The sequence below is a fragment of the Thermobia domestica genome, chromosome 2, assembly GCF_964235325.1.
Source record: "Thermobia domestica chromosome 2, izTheDome1.hap1.1, whole genome shotgun sequence".
In the NCBI taxonomy this organism is placed as follows: Eukaryota; Metazoa; Arthropoda; class Insecta; order Zygentoma; family Lepismatidae; genus Thermobia; species Thermobia domestica.
Window position 1 is genome coordinate 20,056,879 of NC_137455.1, and position 17,707 is coordinate 20,074,585.

General features: G+C 36.7%; 1 protein-coding gene across 9 annotated transcripts in view; it reads right to left on the minus strand.

Moving 5' to 3' along the window:
• Positions 1 to 13,724, minus strand: part of shot (dystonin-like protein short stop) — a 620,212-nt gene extending 606,488 nt beyond the window's left edge. For 4 of the 9 annotated variants that reach the window (XM_081739920.1, XM_081739887.1, XM_081739913.1 and 1 more), the window contains exon 1: positions 12,117 to 13,724. In XM_081739920.1, coding sequence (XP_081596046.1) covers positions 12,117 to 12,243 — 127 coding nt within the window. In that variant the 5' untranslated portion in view covers positions 12,244 to 13,724. Of the gene's footprint in view, positions 1 to 12,086 lie in introns of all 9 variants that reach the window. The other 5 variants (XM_081739904.1, XM_081739868.1, XM_081739864.1 and 2 more) reach the window with 3 other exon arrangements.
• Positions 13,725 to 17,707: the final 3,983 nt, after the last annotated feature.

Below are 17,707 nucleotides of genomic sequence, written 5' to 3' on the forward strand. Positions count from 1 at the left end.
GATGAGTCGAGATTCAGCCTGTCGTCTGATTCTGGTCGGACTTTAGTGTGGAGAGAGCCAGGAACACGCTATCATCCAAACTTCATTGCTGAACGGCCGTCCTATGGCGGTGGTTCCATTGTGGTGTGGGGTGGAATTATGCTGGATGGGAAAACGGACCTCCATATTGTGCAATGTGGCACTTTGGCAGCACAACGGTACCGGGATGAAATTCTCAATACACATGTGCGCAATTTCCACGGAGCATTTAGCCCAGACTTCCTGTTCATGGATGACAATGCCCGCCCACACCGTGCACATCTTGTGTCCGAGTACCTGCAGAGCGAAGACATTACGTGTATTGCATGGCCTGCATATTCGTCGGACTTTAATCCCATCGAGCATGTGTGGGATGCTCTTGGGCGGCGAATAGTGCAGCGCAGTCCACCAGCACGCACTCTCCCTGACCTGCAAACAGCTCTCCTCGAGGAGTGGCGCCATCTGCCCCAAGACTTGATAAACACTCTGATTTGCAGCATGGAGGTCAGATGTCGTGCCTGTATAGCTGTTCGTGGTGGTCACACTCCATTTTGACTGCCAATGCCCTTGCACAATCCAGCTTCACCTGTTCAGGTATCGTTGTGCTGAACTTTTTGGTCACTCTGTACATCCTAACTGTATTGTTCGTCTTCATTTGTGTTGCATTGTGCATCTGGACCGTCTTATTGTTCATTATACTTGGTGCAGTAATCGTGTCGTTTTATTTTCTGCCACTTTCTTCGAGTTGCTTAAGTTTTGTGGAGCAGTGTATATACTGAAGGTATACATATGTGTGGATTCAAGACAGCTGTAGCCTCTCTCGTTTGTTACCAGTAGAGTAAGGGTTTCAGCTCCATAATTGCATTTTTGCTATTAAAATATTGTTTTCACTCTGATAATTGCCTTTCCGACATTAAAATATCGAACACCTTCCTATAGTCACAATTTTTCCATTAATATATTCTTTTCATCCCCATACTCTCTTTCCTCGCCATTAAAACATTGTTTTCCTCTCCGTTGTTTGTTTTTCTATTTTAAAATATTGATTTCATTTCCTTATAATCGCTTTTCTCGCCTACAAAATACTGTTTTCACTTCTTTAACAGCTTTTCTCAACGTTAAAATGTTTTCGCTCCGCATAATCGGTTTCTTCAACATTAAAATACTGTTTTCATTCCCATAATAATTTTTTCAACGTTAAAATACTGTTTTCACTCCCATAATCGGTTTCTCGACGTTAAAATACTGTTTTCGCTCCGATAATCGGTTGCTTCGACATTAAAATACTGTTTTCATTCCCATAATCATTTTTTCAACGTTAAAATACTGTTTTCACTCCCATAATCAGTTTCTCGACGTTAAAATACTGTTTTCGCTCCGATAATCGGTTGCTTCGACATTAAAATACTGTTTTCATTCCCATAATCGTTTTTCAACGTTAAAATACTGTTTTCACTCCCAGAATCGGTTTCTTCGACGTTAAAATACTGTTTTCACTCTCAGAATAGTTATTTTCCGACGTTAAAATACTGTTTTCACTTCCAGAATCATTTTTTTCAACGTTAAATACTGTTTTTACGCCCATAATCGCTTTCTCGCGCTCAAAATACTATTTTCACACGCATGACACCTTTTACCACCGTTAAAATAACTGTTTTTCACTCCTATAGTCGCCTTCTCCATTGTATTGAATACTATAATAACCTTTTTCGCCATTAAATACTTCGTTTCTAGTACCATAGTCGCTTGAAGCAATACCGGTACTGTTGAAAGCCAAGCTCTCCAACAGGCTAAAAACAGATCTTTGAAATAATGTTATTCAACTATAGTGAATTCTAAGATACAAAAGACGAAACACTTTTCCTCTAAATTCATTTTCCATATTGAAATAAATACATAAATAAAATCGAGAGTGTAAAATAATACAGAAAAAAAGCAACACAAGAATGCCATATTTCTTTCTTTCAAGTATGTCACCTGCGGAAAATGACCTACTTTCAGTTGACAATTAAAACCGATGGCAATTTAAACTTGCTTTACGTTTTTTTTATTTTAAAAAAGGAAAACACATTTTACGAGCAATATTTTATCATAATATCCATCATTACAATTGAGAAAAAGTTCATTAGCAATTCAAAAAAGAAACCATTTCATGAGAATATATATATATATTTTTACACATTTCATTGAGAAGAAGAAAGAGTCAAAGCCTGTATTAAAACAAGAACAAAGTCAATGAAAAGTTGTTGCGTGCATCAACACAATTTACACACAAACATGTTAGCTCATTCAGTCACTACCAGCGGTTATACGAGTATTAGAAAAACATGCTTCTGTATAAAATGCTCTTGTTTAGTGAGGGTTAAAAGAAAAAGGTATTAATGAACATACAGAAAATATACTATTCAGTCATTGCGTATACATCTTTTTCACTTAGGGGAGCGCGATGGCTCAGTGGTAGAGCGTTCACCTCCCGTGCTTGGGGTCCCTGGTTCGATCCCAGCTCGCGCCGTGTGAACTTTGCGGTGGACAAACACCGTGCTCGTGGGTTTTCTCGGGGTTCTCCCGTTTCCTCCCACTTTCTTCATTCCACCATTTCACTCCTCTCTCATCATCACCGGCATAACCGTGGGAGATAAAACTTAACGATTTCATTTCATTTTTTTCTTTTTCACTTGTAATTTTGCATCTACTGAACTCGATTACATTCAGTGCCCCGGGCGCTGGATTGAGGGCGGCTCAAAACTGGACAAATATTTATTTTCGCTATAAAGCAAGGAAAGGAGTTTTCGCAAACTAAAGATTATAAAAAAAAATACCTCAGACAACAACGACTCACCAACGTTATGATCATATCCTTAGTGCATAAGTTAGTTTCAAAGCCATCTTTTGAGGACTGTGTAAAAACGTTTGCAGGCAAAACAGCCCGCAAAGTTAAATTTTAGTTCCAGCCTTTTTGTTTTCATTTAACTTAGATCTATTCTCAGAGGTTTGCAAAATGTCTGAGTATAATACTCGAGACAACAGTTTGACTGTTTGTAAGAATTAAATATTCTATTCCAAAGAAAAAGACTGTTAATCCATTCTACACAATTCACATCTCGATATAATTCTAAAAACATTGTGATTCGCAGTTATTATGATAAGATTATAAGAATATGTCGAGCATGCTACTCTTATATTATTTGGCAATCAAATACTAATTACTTTGGTGGTTTATCTTGTACTAAAAAATAAATTATGTACTGCAATTTTGAAACCACTTGAAGAAAAAATGGAATAGGAGAATTACTGTGTAATATCAATATCTGGTGTAGTCGGAGAGCATTTTGATTGGCTGGTCGGGGAAAAAGAGGCGCTAACGCGAGTTCTTGCCTGGCCGACAACTAGCCTATATAGTTGAGTCGCTGATTACATTCAATGAACAAACAGAAAGATACTGTTCCTTATTTAGAGTGACTAATACACATGTTTCTTTTCTGTGCAGTCCTAGGTTTGATTCCTGGTAGAAGAGTGCCCCCCCCCTGACGCTCAGGTATACACTGGATAAAATGGGCTTCAATCCTGCTTTACACCGGATAAAGCTGCAAACTATGGTTTTCGCCCCTCCCTTGATCATATCCTGGATCCGCCACTGGCAATGAGAAACGTGAAAGTTTACTATCGGAGTGTTCTCATTCCCTCCTTAAAAGCAAAATCTTAAATGGAAACAAAGTGAAATGAAATATTTCATTTTAAAATGTCCCACGATTGCGTCCTGTAGGCTGAGGGAGACAATAATTAAAGCAACTGAATGATGATGGACGAATTGGTGAAATGAGGAAGTGGGAGGAAATGGGGTTTAACGTCCCGTTCAGCAGCGAGGCTATATGTGACGTGGGCCAACTGATTAACGAGCAATCCGAACCACATGAGCTCCCACCGGGGAGGAAATGGGAATATCCCGAGAAAACCAAATGGACACGATGTTGTCCACCACAAACTTACTTAGCCAGGGATAGAACCAGGAGCCCCTTGCATCAGAGGTAAGCGCTCTACCACTAAGTCACCGTGCTCCCCAAAATCTAAAATGATGCTGCTGAATAAAAGCTTCTCAATTTATGAAAAAATGATATTCAAATTTTGGCAGTTAGAGTTTTAACTCTCAAACAGTAGATAATAATAATAATAATAATAATAATAATAATAATAATAATAATAATAATAATAATAATTATTATTATTATTATTATTATTATTATTATTATTATTATTATTATTATTATTATTATTATTATATATTATTATTATTATTATTATTATTATTATTATTATTATTATTATTATTATTATTATTATTATTATTATTATTATTTCAACTCTTCCAGAATTGAAAGGAACGTCATTTTCTACAAATTCTATGCACTAATATTATCCGCTAATCTTTTCATTTTGACATAAGGAGTAGTCTTTTATATCAGTATTAATTACATTCTTTTCCTCTTTTTTTCCCCCTTATTGAACTTTTAGTTGCAACACCCTATAAAGAATTCTATTCAAATAATACCTAACCAGGATTGTTTTTCTCTTCCCAATTCTGCGAGTGTTTACTCATCCATTTGTTTACATTCTATCGACGAGTAATCTTTCCACTACTTCCACATTTCTCCCTTTACGAATCCCACTGAGCCCCTTATCTTCAAAATAATATTAAGATTTCTATAACTGAGAAATAAGTTCAAAATTTTCGTGAAGCTAACAAACAAAAGTACCATTTTGATACATGCGAGGCACACTAACGGTCATAGCGAAACGAGGCAAATGGCAGTTTGTTGTCTAAACCTGGCGCTAAGTGCGCTCAGTACCGCAGCGCGCTCCCCTTGCCGGTTGGCGCGCTATTTCAAAAGTTCGGTTTCTTTTTGAACACACCTCGTAAGTATCAACGACTGCGAAATGAGTATGACAAAGTCCCTGGCTATTTGTAGCGTTTACAAAGCGTTTTTTATTGCTCATGCGTACGCTTGGAATACGCTGACCATGTATTTAAATGTGGATGGCTAATCAGAAGCGCGAAAGCAATAAAAACGCAGAGAAAATGTCAGCTCGAGCGTATTTGATGCGTTTCGGAACAAGAGACTGTCTGCTTTTAAAATATGTCAAAAGGAAGGGGGAAAAAAGGGAAAGACGTGTTGCCAGGCAAGGAGATTTTAGCAAGAAACAGCTGCTTTGCAGATGCTTTGTGCAGAGTACTGGAACTATGCTATTATAGACCTGGACTTGGCAAAAAAAAAAAAAAAAAAAAAAAAAAAACCTGGAAACCCTGACTGGTTCACAGTATAATTTATAACTCTGCCGAAAGTAAAGTTACCAAGTAGCCACCTTGGTCGCGTTCGCTCTAGGGGGTAACGCTTCAAAAACGCATTCTCAAATAGCCACAGACTGAGTCTCTAAGAACTAATATGCAAATTAAGTCAGTTTTACTTTTAACTGAAATAAAGTGTTGTTGACATATAGCCTTATCTTACTCTTTATCGTTGTATGCATATTTTACTGGTGAAACGCGGAACTGCTACTTTTTTTGCTTTACTTTGTTGGTCTATTAAAAAAAATAATAACTGAAACCAGTTAACGGGGCAAATCAGAAGAAAAATGACATAACCGATTCCGTGTATAATTGCTCAAACTTCCTCTTGAAAGGAAAGCTTCAAGTGTGGTCTATTACTCCTAACACATCGTGTCCACGAACGAATTTCGCCGAAAAGAAAATTAGTTCTTTCTAAAAGAGCTATAAAACAATTATATTAAAGCGTTTTCTTTCATGAATATAAGCATAATTATCGGTTTGCAATTCCTGCAATTTGTGTCTCACAACTCTAATTTCTTTATTTCGGGAAAAGCTTTAAAAAAAATGACTGACATTCGAGCCATACGTGAAATACCGTTGACAATCACATTAGTCGTTATACATACACAGGATCGTTCGTAAATATCAACAAAGTTTGGGGAAAAGATTTTTCACACAAAAACATGAAAGAAAGCATTATAGACCAACGTGGACGTACAAATGCGTCATTTTGGAGTTATAGGGTCCCTAACCTATAAAAGATAATAAACTGGGAACGAAATTTTGGATAAAAGAACATTGTGATTATCTTAAGCCTAAATTCAATTAATGTAACCAATAAATGCGGAATTTGTATCAGTTCTCAGCTCCTGATTTATCATCATTTGGTTGAACAGGACCTAATGAATTTTATCCTTTGCTTTGAGGCTACCCCTATCCCATATTTACTGCTTACATTAATGAAATCTAGGCTCATAATACTTACAACGTTCTTCTACTGGACCTTGGTCCGATATTTGGTTCTCCAGTTATGACCTTTAAGCATTCATCCCGATTTTCAGAGACGCTATAAACTCCAAAACGGCTTATTTGTGCACTTACGTTGGTCTGTCATTTTCATATCAGGAATCGTTTCCCAAAGTTTGTTCACGTATTCTTTCCAAACACCCAAAAATGGAATAAAATATATAGTTTAACGTACCACGGTATGTTCTGTAGGTATAAGAAAACAACCAGACAGATAATTATTGAAAGTTGAGTTGAATTGATTTTGAGTTTACCTCTTTTAGCAGCGAGGCTATATGAAACGGGACCTAATTATTAACGTGGAATCCGAACCACATGAGCTCTGCCGGGAATCGAACCCGGGTCTCCCACGCCAAACGCGCGTACGCTAACCTCTTAGCCACGAAGGAGCTCGATTATTGAAAGTAAATAATCTCTAAGAATGAGAATGAGAATGTAGGAGGAAACGGGAGAACACAAAAAACCCACATTGTTTCTCAGCACAAACCCATAGCCTGGGATCGAACTAGGAACTTCTAGCGCCTGAAGTGAGCGCTCTACCACTGAGCCACCGTGTCCCGTATATGTAAGTTCACCGTAGTAAGTTTTTTCAGGCTTATCAGCCAGGTAAAAATATTGCTTACATTACATTCGAAATGTCAGAAGTCACTATTTTTAACTTTCTGATAACGCGTGAAAACTTAAATAGAATCACGTCGCAGGGAATAATTCAATTCTTTCTTCATATAAGTTTATGATAGATACTATTCATAATAATTGTGTTCGTGTATTTTATCTGTATTTTCCGTCTGCTTCCATCACTTCTTCGTTCCACCCATTCCTTTATAATCATTCACACACATTTATCATGTCTTCTTCACCCTAAAAACTTCTCTTGAATGCAGGGCCGTAACTTGTGGGGGCAGAAGGCAACTACCCCCCTGAGAAGCTTCACGCCGTTCGAGAGGGGCCATTTGTGGACAAAATTTTCTTACTCTATATACGATACGAACATGAAATTATATATGAAGCACCAAACAGGCTTACTACATTACCTAAACAAAACAGCACACGAAAGATAAATAAAACAAAAATGAGTCGTGGATCCATTTCAGTAAAAATTGTGTACTATTAGGGGCCCTAGAAATAATATTTATTCGTATGGCTTTGAGATTTGTCAATATTGGCCCCTTAATTAACTTGTATGGAACGGGCCCAGGGGCGTAACTAAAGCCCCGCAGATCTTGCTGTGTGAGAGGGCCCACACGCTCCGGGGGTCCAATAAAGAATAAGAGAAAGATGGAAAGAGGGAGCTCAAGAATCAGAAAAACAACTTTTTCTAGGGGGCCCGAATATACGTATTAATACTTGCCCCCCCCCCCCCCCCCAAAAAAAAAAATCTAAGTTACGGCGCTGCTTGAATGTGAACTCTCGAGATCCCCCTACCAACCGTAAATATTTTCTTATGTTCTATTTGAGAGTTAACATCTGCACAAATAGATGCTAAATTTAAAGCTATATTCCTTATACTTTTAAAAATTTATTTCATTTATTTATTTACTTTTGAAAGAAAGCGCACCAAGAGTCATCACCAAGAAAAGAAAGAATATTATACACAACTGTCATACATTTGTCTGACGTTATAAACCTCCGTCACGACATGCTTAAAAGGAGGGCAAATCGTTCGGAACTTTAAAAAGAAGAAAAATATTATGTTAGGTTTCCGCTCTATATTAAAGAAAACAACGGAAAAAAAGATACAAGAATATTATTCTGTCTGGTATAGACGTCTTGTACAGGGTGTAAAGGAAATTCAGTGACAAATTTATGAAGATGACTCATTATTATAAATGAATTTAAAATAAACAAACAAAAACAAAAAAATGTACTAATAAACATAAAAGAAAATGTCTTTTTAAAGAATTTTAACTGTGTTCCTAATACTTTTTTTTCTTATTTTATTTTCGAAAAACGAAAGGGGAGAAGATAGTATGATGGTCGTAAAAAAAAAAAAAAAAATAGAATTCGAGATTTCAATGGATTTAAACATTTCATGGCCTATACAAAGCATGCTCCCGGAATTTTCTGTTGGAAGGAGTCCATTTTTGGGAGGGGTCGGGGTCCGATACTTCAAGACACTACATGTATGTAATATTGAACCTGTGTTTTTCTGCACCTGAAAAGACGCTAAGCAATACTGTTAATTACTATCACCTACATTCTCAAAAAAAAAAAAAAAAAAAGAGAAAAAAAAAAAAAAAAGAAATAGGGATGAGAACGAGACGAGACAGAATCTTCCTGATAAAATTCGAGTTGAGACAGCTCTTCCAATAGAGAAATGTACATTTTTGAGTTGAGACATCGCTTTTACAGTTCATTTTCGAGACGAGACGGCGCCCAATTTTGGCGTCTTAATTTAATAACGTGATAATACCCAACAGATAGTTTACTAATGACCGTTCTGCCGAAAAAATAATAAAACCTGAGAATATCCCAGAAATATTGGGTTTTGAAAGAAGCATAAGATACAATTCTGTTTTAATACTACTAATAAAGACTTGGAATATTAATACGAAGAGTGAGAAATAGCGTAACGTGTGCTATGTTGTACTGTTGACTTACAGAGATTTATGGCAGATAAAGATATTGGTGAGATCCTATTATTTCAATAGCTTGTGTATTAGATGACACGAAAAATACCAACTAAATTGGTAAGTGGAAAAACCATGTACAAATTTATAAGGAATCCAGAGGAAATCTGCCAAAAGCATTTCACAACTTCTGGAAAGTGTGTTAATAGTTTCTGTCCTAGACTTTTCAATTACTAATCACACGCGTGGACACAAGTAGGTTGCATACTTTATTACAACTAACATTTACGAGAAAAAAATAAATAAAAAAAAACTTTCGTTTGTTTTCTGTAACAGCTATCTCTAAAATAATTAGATTATTTATCTTCAAACCAGCGGAAGTTCCTGTTCTTCACACGGACTGAATATTATGCAACATGCAACACAGCAGAGTAATTTTGGGTTGTCTACCTTGAGTGGTCTGACTTACTCCATTCTTTTTGAAGCTCCAGAACGTGTGATTCCCCCTTCCCCCTCATAAGCCGAAAATAGAAAATATGGCTTCGTACGCTATTAGATCTAGTGAATATCTATCCGAATACAATATTTGATGGGTTTAGGCGACTCTTTTCTATGTGAAAATCTGATGCTACACACGCACACACACACACACGTTCTTTCATGTATTAGTAAGGAAGACACTATCTTCAACCTATCTAGCATACAGCAATAACTGTAAATATTTCGTTCACTTTCATCAAAAAGGTCTTCTATAGGCATTTTTTATGTCCAAAACCCTATGTCACAGCCCGTCTCGTGGATGGGCAAGTAAGGCGGTAGCTCCCAGGCATTGCAACATTGACTATGGAACCAGGAGATTCAATGTCGCATTCCCAAATGCCCTCCATTGACTACTGTCTTTAGCCAACTGGATCCAGTTTCTACTTTGTATTCCTATTTCTACGAGATCCATCGTAATATTGTCCTCCTACCTGCACCTAGGTCTTTCTAATGATCATTTCCCAAATGGATTTTCAGCTAAAACTTTGAAAGCACAGCCCACCTGAACATCCTCGACTTGACCCTAACAATGTTCGGTAAACGGTATAAATTATGCATTTCCCCGTTATGAAGTTTCCGCCATCCCCTATTCTCGTTCCTCTTGGGTCCGAATATTCGTCTCAGGATCTTGTTCTCAAATGCTTTCAGTCTACGTTCTTCCCTCAGAGTAAGAGACCATGTTTCGCAACCATACAGAACAACAGGCAGGATTGTCCTTTTATATATTTTAAGCTTCAAATTCCTCGACAAATTCGCGACGTCGAAAGATTTTGAACTAAATTACAAGAATTCCCTGCTTTTAGTCAACATTTAATTTCTTCGTGAATATAGTTTTGGTTTGTTAATTTACTGATCTTAGATACTCAATTAATACTGATTAATACTGATCTTTGATATTTGAAAGTATCCACTCCGTCGTTGCTTCTAACCCATATCCCTGCAAGCGTTTAATAACACGTCTGCATTTCTTTCTATTATTCTCCTATCATCCCCTATTAGACTTATATCATCAGCATACGCCATAACCTGATGAATACCGTTCAGTTCTAGGCCCTGGTTGCTATCTTAGTAACAAATTAGTGTTTCTAAAAAGTAACAAGTTAGTGTTTCTAATGTATACTTGGAATTCAAAATATTTATAGAGATGATAGATCATCATTTAATAAGACATTTTTACAACTTTGTAAAAAGTCAAAAGTTGTAGCAAAATAATTTATTCACGCTTAATATGGAATCTCACGTAATATTATTGGTTCTGCAATTTATTCTCGATTTCGACCCACGTCCCGCAAATCAATGGGGTGACCCTGTCATCACACAAACGAAAATGAACACGTCAATATATGAGCAGAACTTTCTCATGAAATAAACGGCTATCGAGATTTGATTCCCGGTAGAAGTCTATATAGTACTAATTTCACGATAAAACTGTATGATAATGTCTTATATAGCCTTCGTACGGAAAAGGGGACTTAAATTTCAAACAAACTGATAACATTATTCGGGTAAAAAAAAAAAAAAAAAAAAAACCTACAAGAATCTACGGGATTCTCTAACAATATTTAATAATTTAATAATTACCATCACATCGACACCAATTTACACTAGAATAATTAGTTAACGATCAATGACAAGGGAGGCACAGTGACTCAGCGGTAGAGCGTTTCCCTCTGGTGTGTGGGGTCTCTGGTGGTCGGCCAAGTAAGTTTGTGGTCGATAACATTGTGTCCGTGAGTTTTGTCTCAGGCTACCTTCGTTTCCTCCCACTTTCTCATTCCACCAATTCTTTAATCATCATTCACTTGCTTTAATCATCGTCTCCTTTAGCCTAAAGGGACATAATTATGGGACGTTAAACGGAAAGATTTCATTTCAACCAATGACAACAATGACACGGAAATGCCCTCCACGCTGGTCTAGTGGATAGCGCGCGCACCTTTGGTGTACGTGGTTCCGGGTTCAACTCCAAGCAGGAGAGCATTGAAATTTGAATGGATTATGGTGGTTCCTTTTCCACTTTTAAACCATGGATCCATATTTTTTTTAAATAAAATAGCCTCTGTGCTGTAAAGGGGCACTAAAGTCAACAAATAAACACTGATAAGGAAGTGAACCAATGGCAATGAACCATTTAAAGGATACCATCCCGATATTCGCTTGATAAAGTCATAGAAAACCGCTCAGTCAGAATGTCCAGCCTTTTGAAGCAAGAAACCTAACAAGTATCTTATTTGGTTGTGTCAGACACGAAACAAGCAATAAAATATGATAATCTCTCAATATGTATTAAGATAACTCTTTTCGAGTATTTGTTTCCAAATTTGGGTGAAAGATAAGACAAAAGAAAGTATATCAGCGACAGATCGCGTGAATCTATTACAAAACAATCACACTTGTTATCTCTAAAAATTTACAGCTGTAGTGCACGACATATACACAGGCCTATAAACTACTTCGCTAACTCTACTTACTGTCATACTATACAGATCTGTATGTGCATGCTGACAATGCTAGTAAAAACAGTTGTTATGCCAAACAAAGACAGCGTCGAGCAGGAACACACATCACACGCAAGGCTGCAAGCTTAGAAAATAAATAAATAACCGTACCTAATTGGGCAATAAAGAAACTCCACAAACCTTTAAACTTGGACAGGTTCTCTTCGTAGCCGTGTTGGCTCGTGTCGTAGGCTAATCCAGAGTCGTTGTTGATAGCTTCGTTAGGGTCAAATCCTAAGCGATCCTTGTAATATGATTGTGTTGTCATTTTCTATATTTCTCGTTTGTTATTACGGTGTCAACATTTAGCCGCACAGTGGAAGATGCATCCGCAAATACTGACTGAGTGGGACTCACGTTATCACCCGTTGATAACTTGTAAGTATCGTTGCTTTTTTTAATGATGACAACTTCTCCTGTTACTCAATTCTGTAAATGTTGGTTCTTCTTTTTTAGCACCACAAGCACAGCGATGACGTTACGTTTTTTTGTTTACTCACACGTTATGACCACACTTCACGACCGGAAGAAAGAAAAAAATAAAACGGCGAGGCTTATTTTTGTTTTCAGTATTGAGGGACCACTACTAAAGGCGAGGCTATCTCGTCACTCACTGTATCACCGTCCTGTCCGAAGACGAACGAAAGACTGTGTTGTTGATCTCCAAAAGTCTTGTTAATCCAAAGTCGCTCCCATTCGACGCCAACACAATAACACATATCCACACACACACACACACACGCACACCAACACATTATCTACATAAGGATCACATGTGTCCACCTTGTGTGTTGGCGTCCTTTTCCAATGATCGCACAATTTTTTTTTTTCTGTACGTGTACCTGGCGTGTAGGAGGGGACCTGATGGGCGGAGGGTACCAATTCCGGCAGGGAGGGGGAAGAGGAGATACAAGTAAACCAGAATATGACGAGACGGTTCGAGTCACCTTAAAAGGAGGGTAGCTCCTTTCTGCCGTATGTGGTCTTCTGGGCTGGGTCCTGTTTTGCTACCCCCCTCTCCTGCACCAGGCGTCTTGCAAATATATGTACAGAAAAAAAAGAAGACAACCAAGTCCACGGAAATAAGACTCACACAAAGTTTACGGCTAGCAACGATACACTACTACCACAGTATGCAACCACGCAGAATTCGTTCACGTAGGCAATACATACAGCACACAGAACATTTTAAACTGGGCGAGGTTACTTTTGTATAGTTGCACCAGTGGGCGGACGTAGATTTGTTAACTATACTACATACACTTCCACTTGTAGGCACCACATACGAGTCAGTCTTGCGATAGACACACCACGGAGCACATTAGATTTTTATGTTCTTCTTTTTACCAATGTGTGAGACAAGTTTTCACGTTTTGAAGTCTACCGAAAAACGCGTTCCACGGAAACACTAGTTGCGCGCGGTTGAAGAAAGAAAAAAAAGTTCACATCCCTCTCTCACACAATACCAGACACAACAATAAACACACGGTCGACACGAGATGCCAGTATCATGATTTTAAGAATAATATCTGTAAGTCCACGAATGTTTCACAAGTTCGATACATTATATATACATTCGAGAGGGGTTACATTTTTCGTACTGAAGAACTTTTTCGTTATAAAAAATGTAAACAGTGTGGCTGGTATTGCCGGCTAGCCGTTCTTGCCTACGTGTACGGACTGTTGTTATTCACCGGAATGAAGCAAGAGTAAGGCAAGGCAAGGGAAATCCAACACGAATCACCGGTAACTGCTATTCTCAGCCACAGTGAAACGAACTCCCTAAAGCATGCCATGCGGCTGTTAAGGGAGAACGATCGCCACGCACTCTGTTGTCAAAGGAGATGAACTACCATAAAGCGGTGATCAGAAATTCCTCTGATCCACGTGCAAACAGCAGCTTCTATCACACGTATAAATAAAAATACAGCTGTTTTCTTGGCAGTTATGGAAAACATCAGATGCAAGTTCTAATATACATGAAACGTCAAGCAAAATAGCTCTTTCATACCTTCACATATATACAGCATGATCCGATTGTATAATGAACTATTTTTCCCAGTTACTAGGGCAGTAAATAAATAAGTGAATCCTACAATATTACTTGATTTCATTTTGATTTTTAGTTTAATGTCCCCTTCAGCAGCGAGGCTATATGTGACGGGACCTACTGATTAACCACATCAACTCCCGCCAGGAATCGAACCCGGGTCTCCCACACCAAAGGCGCGTACGCTAACCGCTTAGTCACGAAGGAGCTCTATAATATTACTTCAGTTTAACGAAAAAAGTCAAGAAAAACAATTTATATTATAAACATAAAATATGATAAAAATAATACAGTGGGACCTCGATAACTCGAAGCTAAAGGAAAGAGAGAAAAATTTTTGAGTTATCGAGTTTTTCGAGTAATCAAGGTTCGAGTTATCAAAGTGGCTACAACAAAAATTCGAGATACCGGGGATCCACGTTCTTCATGAAAAGTTACTATATAACCTCTATTATTTGAAATTTTATTCATTGAACTTCTATAACTCGAAGTTTTATTCATTCAACCTCCATAATTCGAACTTGTAAAAGTTTCTTAAATTAAATAACCTGATCAGTAAATATAAATAATTCACAAGAGTAAAACACAATATAGTATACATCAGCAACAATGACAGAAATAGCAGGACAGGACGTAAAAGCTTCGAGTGATCGACGACACGTCAAAGAGATATTCGACTTACAGAGATAAAACTGAGACTCGCAGAGGTTCGCAGATACGAAAGTTCGAGTTACCGAGGTTTTAAAATATGATTATGAAACCATTAAAATTCGACTTATCGAGGTTTGTAATTTTTTAAACATATTGGAGTTACAGATGTTATTTTAACATTGAGTGTTATAGAGAGTTGAAGGGAATGTGAAAAATATTAAGAGATACCAAGTAATTCGAGTTATCGAGGTCTAACCGTATATTATTTTTCTTACAAACTGGCGTGCTAAGAAACTCTTAAACTCTTAAAAATGTACTTTCCCAGCTGTATTTATTGATATTCGCTTTAAACTTACGAACAGTACTTAAAAAAAAAAAAAAAAAAAAAAAAAACAGTCTGTCATTTGGAACTGGTTCTGAAAGAACAGTCTTGGTTTCGTATTTTTAAATTAGCTACAAGTTCCTAGATTCTTTTTTTCATATGCTAGAAAAAGTCCTATCCAAAGAAGTAGCATTGCCAGAAACTCAGTTTTTGTAGTGAAGACTCCGACTATAAGCTTAAGGGTCTACACTACAGCGAAATTAAATTACCGCTAATTTTAGAGTTTTTCTGTAATATCTTCAAAACAAATGCAAATATTCGAAAAACAGAAACGTAGTGAACTAGACAATGCGATTTTGCATGTGGTACCTTTAGCACAATTCACCTATCTGTTTTTGGTATGCCGCTATTTACAGAACCAGCAAAAAATGCTAAATCTATCTACAGTTGCAAATCGAAAGCAGATGGATGACTTGTAATAACGGTATCACGTGCAAAATCGTATTGTCTACTTTACTACGTTTCTGTTTTTCGAATATTTTTATTTGTTTTGAAGATATTACAGAAAAGCTTTAAAATTAGCGGTAGTTTAATTTCGCTGTAGTGAACACCCTTAATTCCAATTCCAAGTAACAAATGTTTTATTTATTTATTTCACAGTAGTAGTACTAGGATTACTATTTGAACAGAAAAAAAAATATAAACATTTCCATCAATAATGATGAGTGATACATTTCTCTTGCACATCCTTAAGTTTTGTTGTGAAAGTCAACTATTAATTTAAAAATACAAAATTAGCTTATGATTTTCTATTAATTTTTTTTAAATCAATAAACAGACCTACGGGTATTACCTTGTAGGGTAAAGGAGAGGGATGAGTAATGGACGTGAATAACTACAAGAACTGGTAGGATGAGAATGTGGAAAAAATCCATGGGAAAGTCCATGGATACGATGATGTTCGAACCAGGGATGCCTCACACCAGAGGTGAACGATCTACCACTGAACCGCTGCGCCGTGACCCCATACGAGAGCCATATAAGTTTAATATAATAGTTTCTAAGAAGACTAGAAAAATAAACAACGAAATATTTAATAATAGAAAGGAAATACTAGGTTAGAACTAAATAAACAAAATAGAATAGTAATTAAACAAAAATATTATTCTTTAATATTTTATACAGTTTCAGAATACAAAGAGATCCTATCTACGTGCTGAATAAAGTTGTCGAAGTTTAAAATACAAACAAATCCTATCAATCAGCTAAATAAAGGTTGACTTATTATCATCGACGTTTAAAATACAAACAAATCCTATCAATCGGCTAAATAAAGGTTGACTTATTATCATCGAAGTTTAAAATACAAACAAATCCTATCAATCGGCTAAATAAAGGTTGACTTATTATCATCGACGTTTAAAATACAAACAAATCCTATCAATCGGCTAAATAAAGGTTGACTTATTATCATCGAAGTTTAAAATACAAACAAATTCTATCAATCGGCTAAATAAAGATTGACTTATTATCATCGAAGTTTCAACTTAGTAAGCAAGTTCTAACAATATACAAATTATAAACAATACTGCTAAAATATTGAAGCAGATCCAAATGTGGAAAATAATACTTTGAATTACCAAGAATATGTAAACAATCACGAAAACATTTCATTATCTATAATAGTAGCCTTTTAAAATGTATATCCAACTAAGTATACAACCCTCATAACTCAACAGTTTTGTGGGTTGCCTAGTTCACAGGAATTTGCCTTCCGGAATGGCAACGGAAGGAAAGAAAGGAACAGAACACATAAAATGTAAGATTAAAATCTTCAGGCTACATCAATCATATCTCTGGTAAACAAGTATAGTCTTCGTTATGAAATTGTACAAATAAATGTCGAATTACCAAATTTGGAGGGTATTCGGATCCGGCAGAAACCCCCGTTGGTGAGCCCCTGCCTTTGGGCCAGAAGGATATAATAAGTTCCAAGCAGGAAAGAAGTAAGAATGAGCAAAACGAAAAAAAAAAAAAAAATGGAAGTAATGACTAAATGCTACAGAATAAAATAATATTTAGCTCTTTTTCATTTGTAAGATCTAGATTGTGATCATTAGTTCCCAAGCAGCCATTGACCTTAACATGCACAGCATTCCAGAGGAATCGTTAGGAAATTTATACCTAGCTACGCTACTCTATCTACGTTACAATCAAGTTGAAATCGCATGAAGTCTACAAATGCACACAGCAATGATTTATGGGTAAAATGACAATGTCATCAACACCATTGTTTTACTAAATTTATAATCTTGCGTTGACGTGTACGACTTATATTGTAAATATTTGCAATTCATACGATTCAAAGACGTAGTTATGATTATTTTCTTTCTTTCTTGATTTTATTTAGTCAGGAAGGATAATAAAAGTACGGAAATAATACAGGGTATTCAAGTGACTGTAGAACCGATATTTGAGTAAACATCGGTAATTATTTCATATAAGAGCAATAATTATTTCTGAAGATTTTCTCTGGGGTGGATTTGAGTACACAAGGGATGAAAGAAGTACTTCAAAAAGACTGGTAACCCAAACTGAGCGCGAACAGATAATTATTTTGGAGGATTTTCGTAGCCCCGAGAGGAATTTCACGGCCTACCGGGATATCCCCTGACTCATCACTGATACAGAGGAAGTAGGATAGCGGGT